Source organism: Heloderma suspectum, chromosome 3 (genome assembly GCF_057233095.1).
Source record: "Heloderma suspectum isolate Gila_16-S chromosome 3, 16-S_ref, whole genome shotgun sequence".
Taxonomy (NCBI): Eukaryota; Metazoa; Chordata; class Lepidosauria; order Squamata; family Helodermatidae; genus Heloderma; species Heloderma suspectum.
In genome coordinates, this window is record NC_139460.1 from 59,860,025 (window position 1) to 59,869,962 (window position 9,938).

Consider the following 9,938-nt stretch of genomic DNA (forward strand, 5'->3'; position numbering starts at 1 on the left):
ACATGCAGCACAATCCCTATACATGCATGTTTACTTAGAAGTAAGCCCACTGAGTTCAAAGGAACTTACTCCCAGTCCCAAGTAAGTGTGTTCAGAATTGCAACCTTAGAAGTTATACAGTGATTTTTAAGTGCCCCGTAGCTCACATACGTTATCTCATCCCTGAATAACAATCCTGAATAGTAGTATTGTTCTCTCTCTATTACAACTAGAACAAGAAGGTGAATCCAAAAGATAGTGGCTTGCCTAAAGCTCTCCGATGTCCATAGCTGAGATGAGATTTGAATGAAGGACTTCCTAGCTCATACCCTATGCAATTTACCACTACTTTATGCCACTAACTTCTAACTGAAAATGGCCTGAAGGCACATCACAAAGTTCTATGCTGAAACTAAGCAGATCTGGCCCTGGAGATCACCTACGAACTATATGTTAGTAGCTCTAAATTCCTCAGAGGAAGATGGAGTGTGAGTGAAATAAATACATTACACAAGCACAGATTTAAATATAAACATTTACTAAAGCAGTAAAATGAAAAATCCCATGTCATATTGTCACTCATCTAATGTCCCCAAGATGCACCTAGCAATTGGATATGTATTATTTCAGCCCATAACATGGGTATTTAGATTTGCTTGCTTGGGAATTCATAATCATCATATAAAAATATGCACTTATGGATGCCTGTGCATGGGTACCTTGGGCACTGGAAGTGAATGAACAAGCAGTCACAGAACCAGGCTTTGCTCTATCAAGATTGCGTCAACCCTTAGTAACTCAAGACTGACTATAAGCCTATAAGCTCTTACCGTTTCAGGGTTATTTTCAAATATTTCCCTGGCTTCTTCTTTATTGCAATATTCTTCAATACATTCACGTTCCAAATTCCCCTTCTTACTTTCTTCCATAAAGGAATTTGCTCGACGGTTTCTAACCAGAAATGCTGAGGCATGGTGCTGAGATAAAACTTAATAAAAACAAATATTTTTCATTTTAAAAGGTTCTGTTGTGCAACCAAACAATGCCAAAGAACAAAGAGTAAAAGTCAAGGTTTTGATGACCATGTGGGCTATTGTTAGATCAGTATAAAGAGCAGGAATAAAATAGCTTTGTTTTTCTGTGCTAAAAATCCTGAACCAACAAGAACCTGATAAACATAAAAGAACCCCCCCAAACTCCCTATTAAGCCATGTCAGCTGGGATGATTAAGAATGAATTTATGCCAGAAAGCTGGAAGTCTCCTCACAAGCAGCCAGTTTTTGCTCTAGTCAATTTCACTCTGAAAAGTGAATAAGGCTATAGATTTTCCCTCTCCCCTTGGAAGTGAAATTAACTAAACCCAAAAATGCTTGCCAGAATCTGCTTGCAGTTAAGGGCTTCTCCATACCATGCTTTTTATACTCCAACATTACTGGGGCTTCTGTTTCTGGATTCTTTGGGGGATTAAAATCCTTCACACGCACTTCCTCTCCCCCCCCACCCCCGAGATTGCCTTTATCTGTAAATTCTATATGCTTCATTATACAGCCACTAGATGGTACTGCTGTTATAGCACAACTTCCTCTTTACACAAATTCAAATTGCCTTTTTTAATTAGCTCATTATTTCCATTTCAGCTAAAACCATGGAAATGGTTGAAAACCATGGGAGAGGCTCTGGAGGGTGACAATGTCTTATAAAGAACCTGCAAACTTCTGTGAGTAACCAATCTTGATCACAGGATAAAAGCCCCATGTGGAGAAGCCCCAAGTCTCCAGCTTTAAGTGGCAAGCTGGAGACCTCCCACTTGAGCAGATTTTCTGGCAGGCAGCCTGATAAATTTCAAACTCTTACTCACAAGCAAACACTATGGTCTGTCATTTTACACAGTAAGTTCCATAGTGACAGTGTTCCTATGTGACATTCATCCAGACACTGCAAAGAATACTATGGAAAACCCACATATTTCTTTAACAAGGTAATCACTCCCTCCAATAGTGAATGAACGTGGTGAGTACCAATAGAAATGGAGCTAAAAGGACGCAAGCGAGAAACAAAAGATTGGTATCAGCATGTTTGGGAGAGCCCTAAGTTTTTCAGGAGAGTGAGAGAGAGAATACACACACACACACTACCCTAAAGGACCAGTTCCCCATCCCCTCCAAAAAAATACCCCCAGCACAAAGAGGAAAGAGCATACTCAGTAGGCACTGAATGTTGGGTGTCTACTGAAAAATAAAAAAAACGGAAAACTGGAGGGGGGAAGTGGAATGAAGAGCAGCTCAGCTATTCCTCGGCAGCACGTTTATCCCCTCTGCCACCCACACATACCAATGCTCCTGTTCAATTATTATCAAATAGTCACTTCATAATGTTATATTGAATATTATATTTTGAATTTTATTTCAAAATAGAGGGGAAATTCTAAGATTGCTCTTCTTGGCTGCTTCTGAGGGACTCTGCAAGCAACAAAGCCCACAGAGGAGGAACAGACAAGCACAGTTTTCAAAGCATTGTGACTGCTAGTCAGGATCTAAGAGGCACAAGATAGCAAAGATGATTGACATGCAAGGCACTCTAGTGGGAGAACATGGACACTCCAGCTTAACTACACTCAGCTTCTCCCAACTGGATGAGTTCAGTGAGTGTTGCTAAGTATTTTTAAAAGGAAGTCTGAGATGCAATAATAAATAATATCAGCAAATACTATGAGCAATGTACTTGCATCTGTGCCACTGTACAGAAAACAAGACTCCATATTTGAAATGTAGGACATCTTGCATTGCTTCATCGTTTCATATATTTACATGTTTAATTATATGCTGTTATTAAAATCCTACTGGAGACTGACCTAAGTTTATTTGTAAAATACTGTCATAGCCCTAAATAAACTGAACTTGACTCTTAATAAATTCATTTATAACATTTGTATACTTTGTTTCCTTGTTGGATAAGATACTTTACAAATAAAACATGCTTCAGAAAATCAATGCATCAGTGTGCTTCTTTGTATTCCACAGATTTCAATACAAAACAGCACCAGGAAAGAGTACACACCCATATTTTGTCAGGAGCTAAGAGGAAGAGTAAACTTTTAAAAACAACATAACCCTGCCACTTAAAGCTAAAAAAAAGGAGTGATCTAGTGAGCCTTTCTGGGTGAGCCTTTTAGTGAGCCTTTCCTTTCTTTCCTCCCTGGCTGGCTCCACTCCGCGGTGATTCCGCGGAGCCACCAACCAGGGCCAGCCACAGCCGGAATTCCGGCCACTGCCAGGCTGCTGTGGCCGCAAATGGCAGCCGCTATGCCGGCCGCCATTTGCGTGGCTGCCAAGCCGTGATAGGCTATGTAAGTATTTATGTAGCCTATCACGACAAAAGGCAGCCACGCAAATGGTGGCTGCTATGCCATTTGTGTGGCTGCCAAGCTGTGATAGGCTACGTAAATACTTATGTAGCCTATTACGGCAAAGAGCAGGGGCACAAACGGCTTAGCAGCCGCCATTTATGCCCCTGATCTTTGCCGTGATAGGCTACGTAAGTATTTACATAGCCTATCACGAAGAAAGGCAGCCACGCAAATGGTGGCTGCTATGACGGCCGCCATTTGCAACTGCAGCACCCCGGCGGCAGCCAGGAGACTGGCCGGAGCCGCCTCCAGGTACGCTCCGTCCCAGGGGGATTCCGTGGGGTGGCGGGGGGGAGGCCATTCCGCCACGGATTCTGGGGGGCCAGATTCTTAAGAATCCGGCCTCACTGGAGTCTGTGGCGGAATTCTCTGACATCCCTACTTTTAAGCCTGTCTAGTGAGGGTGCTTTGGAGGGGGAGGAAAGGAGGCCAGAGGAATCTCAAGATAACTCATATCTTGGCTTCTCCAGTCCCCTCCACCCCCTGCCAACTGGAACACTCCCTTTCCTCCTCCTCCTCCTCCTCTGAGGTTGCTTTTCCAGCCTTGGAGAGGCAGGCGGTGAGGCTCTCTCTGTGCCAGCTGTGATGGGGAGGGGTCTGGGGTAGGATCTCCAAAGTGCTGTCTCCAACCTTGGGGATTTTCTGAGCAATCCTATGGTCCCTGGGATGCTCACCCAGGGACCATAGGATTGCTCTCTAAACAATTAATGCATGTAGGGAGTTGGGGTGCTAGTTTTGGCTTCACTTTTGCCTACTTTGCCTATTTAGTTGTAACAAGATGCCTGTTAACATTAAGAAAAACGTCCTGTTTAAAGCTTTCAATTGTCTTCCGTCTCAAGTGTGGCCAGACAAACCTTACTCTGCAACACCCCCAAGCCTGCTGACCTACCCTTCTTATATGTGAATGGTGCCGTTTTGGCTACATAAGAATCAGCACTCAGAGAATGAGTTTGTTATTAGTGCATAGGATATATAGTAACTGCTCCTACGAAATACAGCTTTGCTAGTCCAGGTGGCCATAAGCAAATTATATGCCCATAATCAAAACAAGAAAATTATTCAGACAACAGGGAAAGGCAGTGAATTTGGATAAGCAAGGCTGTGCTGCAAGAAGAGCAATTGTAAGTGGGGAGCAGTGAAGCGGTAGATCATCAGACAATCACAAAGACCTGCCGGCTTGTGGTGGCCAGGGTGGGCACTGAGTCAGGCGGGGGACTTATCTTTTTCCCCGTCTACAGCCATTTCTTTTTATTTTCCTTCCCATTGCTTCCAACAGCAAGGAAACTATCTGTGCCAGGATGAATTTGGTGTAGGCAAAGGGCCCCATTCTGGGGAACAGAGAGGCCTTAGATCTAGTAGATCCTATGCTTCCACCCTCATTCCATTTCAGGGCATACTGCCAGCAGGAACATCACCAGCAGTAGATTTACACCCATGGAAACCTAACCCCCTCCAGCTAGTGTTTTTTTGGGGTAAGGTTGCACTGTAAGTATACTAACTTGGAAATAAAGTTCTATTTATCTCAATAGGACTGCTTCTGAGCAAACAAAGAGCATCTCTACACCAGCCTAAAATCCCACATTTAAAATGGGGCTTTCAGCTTCTGTTTTAAATGCAGGATCATGACAGACTCCCTTGACAAGCGCTTCCTTCCCTGCCCTCCCCATCTGAGTCTTCATGTGTTTCATTAAACAGCTGCTGTGGTCAAGCTCCTCTTATTGCAGGTTTTCCTCTTTTCAGGAGGGAACTCAAGCGGATCTTAAGCACTGTAATTTGATAGCTCATCATCTCTGATCTTTTAAAAAATGGAATAAAGGTAATTTAGTGCGGGAGACGCCCTGGAGGTTAACAACGTCACCTAAAGGACCTGCAAATGTCCATGAGTGAGCAATCTCAACAGCAGGATAAAAGCTCCATCTGAAGAACCCCAAGTTCTGCCTTGGGATAAAGGAGTTACTTTAAAATAACTGTATAATAGTTCACAAATAACGGTTTTACTTTGAGGGAAAGACATCTTTTCATCTTGCATGTAGGTCAAATGTTTTGATTCAGAGGAAAGGAAATTGGCCTATTTAGGAGTACTCCACTGTACTTGCATTGACACCTGCAAATCAAATGAGTTTTGGACCCTTTCCAATGAAACACTGAATAGACATCTGACCTAGTCACGTTTCTCAGCTTAGTAGGATATTTTCTATGGACTTCCAAGAGACGTGAACTTCATAGTTCAATACAAACAGAACAAGTGAAAACTTTTATAGACCAAGTACTCAAAGTACTGTATGCTTGGAGTTACAAAGAGATTTTCTTGTAGTGCAGAAATTTGAGGAAAAAACATTATTTATGATAGTATATGGCATATGCTAAAAGTGCTGTTCTACATTTCAGAGGGGTATACAGGAGTGCTGTACGCCTACATTGCCTCTTTAGCTAGTGCACGTCCAAATAATCTGTTCTACTAATATAACTGCTAGACTGTTCTGCACTAAGTGGTCTCTAGTTTATAAAAGCTCAGTTGGTAGAAGAGATGAAAAGATACCTTCGTATTTACTTAATTTTTGTTTGCTTAATTTGTTGAAAAAGTGAGTTCTGTCGGAATCAACCCTTCCAGGAAAGTCAGTCAGCGCTCCAACTTTGGAGCAAGGAATCGGAGATCCGGCCCTGCCTCATAGTCGGTGTGGAAAGAACTACACCAGCTGGCCTTTGAGGTTGGGAACCTGACCTCAGGGAGGGCTAGAAGGAGGCATTTCAGTGGGCAAGGAGGGGAGGAGATTGGAGAGGCCAGGATGTGAGTTATCCTGAGGCCTCTCCAGCCTCCTTCTTTCCCCCTCCAAAACACCTTCACTAGGTGAGCAAAACAGCCCATCTAGCAAAAATGCAGGGCCAGAGGACTGGGAGATGATAGCAAGCCTCCAAGTTCAGGGGCTTACGGTCATTGAGGGCACAACCTATAGGATTGTGCCCAAGACTTACTACTATTGAAATGTGTTCCTGCTGTCCTTTATTTGCCATGTAACATCATTCTTTTAATTTAGTTTTTAATGTGTTTTGGACACCTACATCTGAAGAATTCTTTGTAATTTGTCAAACTCATGCTTCTGTTGTTTTGAACATGCAATCCTAAACATATTTCTTAGGGAATCAGTCCTACTGAACAGAGTGGGGCTTGATTCAGAGTAAAAATGCATAGATTGGACTGTTAGGGTGCAATTCTATGCATACCTATTTGAGTAAGGTGGCCAGAACTAAAAGAGGCCAAGGCTCCTGCACCTTTAATTTAAGTTGTATAGAAGGAATTTCAGCCAAACTCCCTCTTCTGCACAACAATTAGAGGTGAAGATGTCCTGTCCATTAGTTTGTTTTTTGCATCTGGTTGCCTTACTTGAGAGTAAGCCCCATGGAACTCAGTCAGATTTACTTCTGAAATAATCAGGCAGAGGACTGGAAAACAGCTGGTGCATCTTCCTGCATTTTAATTTAATTGAAGTACAATTCTAGACATGTTTATTTTGTTGTTAGTGTGTTGTAGGACTGCAGTCTTCATATATTAAAAAAGTTGCCTCATTTGCTGTATGGTTTTGTTTCCAGTGGCTATTAAGATTTCTTGGCTACCTCAGAAGTAGAATGTGCATTACTCAAATAAATAAGAACACAATATCTACCATATTGGTGCACAGGAGCTTCTTTGCTATGTAAAATAGACTTCTTTTATAATGAAGGTGACAAAAGTGGCCTCAGAAAAAGTAAACATAAACTCATTTTAGGCTTTTTAAATCCTTTTGATTCTGAAGTTCAGAGCAAAGCATCTGAATTTAAATGCATAAATAATCCCTCCAGGGGATTTAGGGCTGCCAAGTTCAGATCCTGAGTGTGCTCCTTTATCTTTAAAAAGTTTCAAGAGAAGTGATTTCACCAGCTGGAGTTTCCCCACCATGGTGATAAAGTGACAGGAGAAGCCAGGAACCAGAATCTTCCTTTTATGCATCTATTAAAGGTGCTCAAGCCCTTCTGGGATGGGAGATAGAGTGATGGCAGGGCACATCAATTTATCAGCAATCCCCACATCTCCTCTGTTAAACTGAGATTGTGATGCTCCAGTCATATTGGTTGACAACTCTGAGGATTTTTGTCTTCCCTGGGAAGGCCTGGCGTGCTAAGGTCCATGGGGTCACGAAGAGTCGGACACGACTGAACAACAACATAACAAGCATTACGGCTTGTTCTACTACCTAGGATTTTATTATGACCTTATTCCTTGATATGGAAGTTCCTTGGGCGTGGTATATATATTAGTACCACTTGTTAATCTACTTCTAGCATGGTAGAATCTAGATGGTCATAGACTGCATCCTTTCTGTGGTGAAGAAGAATCTTGTCTCAAGGTTTATTCACATGTCTCAAGGTTTATTCAGAAGATTAATTCACATGTAAGGTAGTCATGGTAAAAGCAAGCCCGGAATTCCTCCCACATTCTGGCAGTTGAGTCCATATACTACCAGGCACAGCACTCAGAACCTAGCAACTCAGATGTTACATCACCCTGATACCGATTAATGTTTGAAGCCTCAGACTCCTTCTACAGGGCTGCTGTGGATAGGTAAATGGCCACCTCCTGAGCAATTTGACATCTGTGGTGCTCCATCTTGGTTTATATGTACCATGTGTCAGGTAATTTTAAAGTAGGCAGTGAGCTAGGTTTCCTGTCCTGGGTATCTGAAGTCTCTAGACAGTTGGGTGACAAGGTGATAATTATGGGATGAGGTGCCCGAGCATGATCAGTGAAAGGCTTGAGATTGCTCCATGGGCCACATTTAGGCTATAGGCATATTCCAAAATCTTGCCCCATCTTGGGATCTCTCAAGAGCCTGTATGGTGTAATGGTTACAATATCAGACTAGGAACTGGGGAGACCCAGTTGCTGTGAGAACAAAATGGGGGCTAGAACCATGAATGCCAGCTTGAGCTCCCCATCCTCCTACAGCAGCTTAGTGGGCCTCATAACCAATGTAGATGACCCATGAAATTAGACTTATTTGTGGTAGGAAGAATATAGTAGTAAGAGTTTTTAAGAAGTAGTAGTAGTTCAGCTCAACAATCTGTAGAGAAGAACTGGTTCTTCTTGATCAGAAAAAAAACATGGTGAATTTTCACCCTGTATAAAATATTGCATACAAACTCTTCAACACAGCATAGAACATTTTTCAAAAACAGTATTAGTTCTTTCACAATGGTCAGAAACATGCTTATTTGCTAATGTTACTAATTACTCCTTCAGTTCACCAACTAGTCCTCAGTCCTTAGCTCAGCTTTTCACAAAACTTACTGTTTAGTAAGGGGGAATGGAGGCTTGCTTAAGCACAAATCAGGGTCACTTTTTCAGAAACTGCAGAGCTTTGCCTTGCTTTATGAGCCAAATCAGCATTTCTCAAGCATACCTGTTACAAACAAGCCAGATCAGTCTATTTCTGCAGTCCTATGCAGTTACTTGGGAGTAAATGCCATTAAACGCAATGGGATTTACTTCTGAGTAAACATGCCAAGAATCAGGCTGCATCTCTACTACTCCAAGAGATTGCATGATTTGTTCACTGAAAAAGCCATACAGCAATATACATTCTGTCCACATTTATTTCTTAAATTGTGCTAGTGTCATAATGGTTTTCTTCATTGCACATCACAAGCAACCAGCTGGAGCAAGAGGATAGAACACAAATATGAATTAACAAGAAAAGCAAACAAAAATGAACTACTTCAAAAGTTGGAAAGCAATCCAATTTTACTTACATGTCCTAGGCTCAGAGAGGGTGACTGCTGTAATAAACAGGCAGGAAATAAACAGGCAAACCACACAGTGAAGCCTCATCCTTAGGGGGAGTCGCTGCGGTAGGTTATGCAGGGCGGGTGTATCTGTTGGGGGCTAGGAAGGGGAGGGGGAAGCTGGCATCCGCTCACAGATCCCCTTCTTGCTGCTGCTTCTCTGTTTACACGGTGCCTGGGAGTGATGCAGCAGGGAAATGCTCTGCCAGGTTCCAGTCACTGAGGGGGAGGGGAGACTGATTGGGGGATGAGGGAGGGCTGGATACTAACAGAGGACATTTCCAGGAAACATTCCTGTGTGTTTCGTATGGTGGGTAAACAGGATGCATGGGAGGGGGACCTTGTGTCCATCACCCTGAGGTTGCTGCAACTCTCATGGTGTTGGTTTCCAGAAGCTCACTGAAAAAGACAGTGGGAAGAGAGAGGGGGGTGATGAAACACAAGCTGCCTTTCACTTCTGCATTTCCTCTGGTTTCATTCCCATAACATAGAACAGGATACCTCACCTCCTAAAAATGCTCCTCTTGCCAAAATCAAAGGCTCTTACTTGTTATAGTTTATGATGAGACCTTTTACTGGATCTGAGATTAATTCACATTATGTTTCTTACAGACATTGCTGTTCTCCCCAAAACATTCATATTGGCCTGAATTCAAATCCAGTTAAGGTGAACATTTTATAAAATTGTACCATTTAGTTTTATTAAAAGGTACAATTTTAATTTTAGGTGACTCTT

The 9,938-nt window shown here is 42.4% G+C and overlaps 1 protein-coding gene across 1 annotated transcript in view; it reads right to left on the reverse strand.

Annotated features, from left to right (window-relative positions):
• PROS1 (protein S) overlaps window positions 1–9,385 on the reverse strand; it is a 61,621-nt gene extending 52,236 nt beyond the window's left edge. Inside the window, exons 1-2 of the mRNA XM_084843390.1 lie at window positions 9,170–9,385; window positions 810–967 (exon numbers count right to left, since the gene is read on the reverse strand). Of these exons, the coding sequence (XP_084699516.1) occupies window positions 810–967; window positions 9,170–9,248 (237 nt within the window). The 5' untranslated portion in view covers window positions 9,249–9,385. The remainder of the gene's footprint in view (window positions 1–809; window positions 968–9,169) is intronic.
• Between the last annotated feature and the right edge of the window lie 553 nt (window positions 9,386–9,938).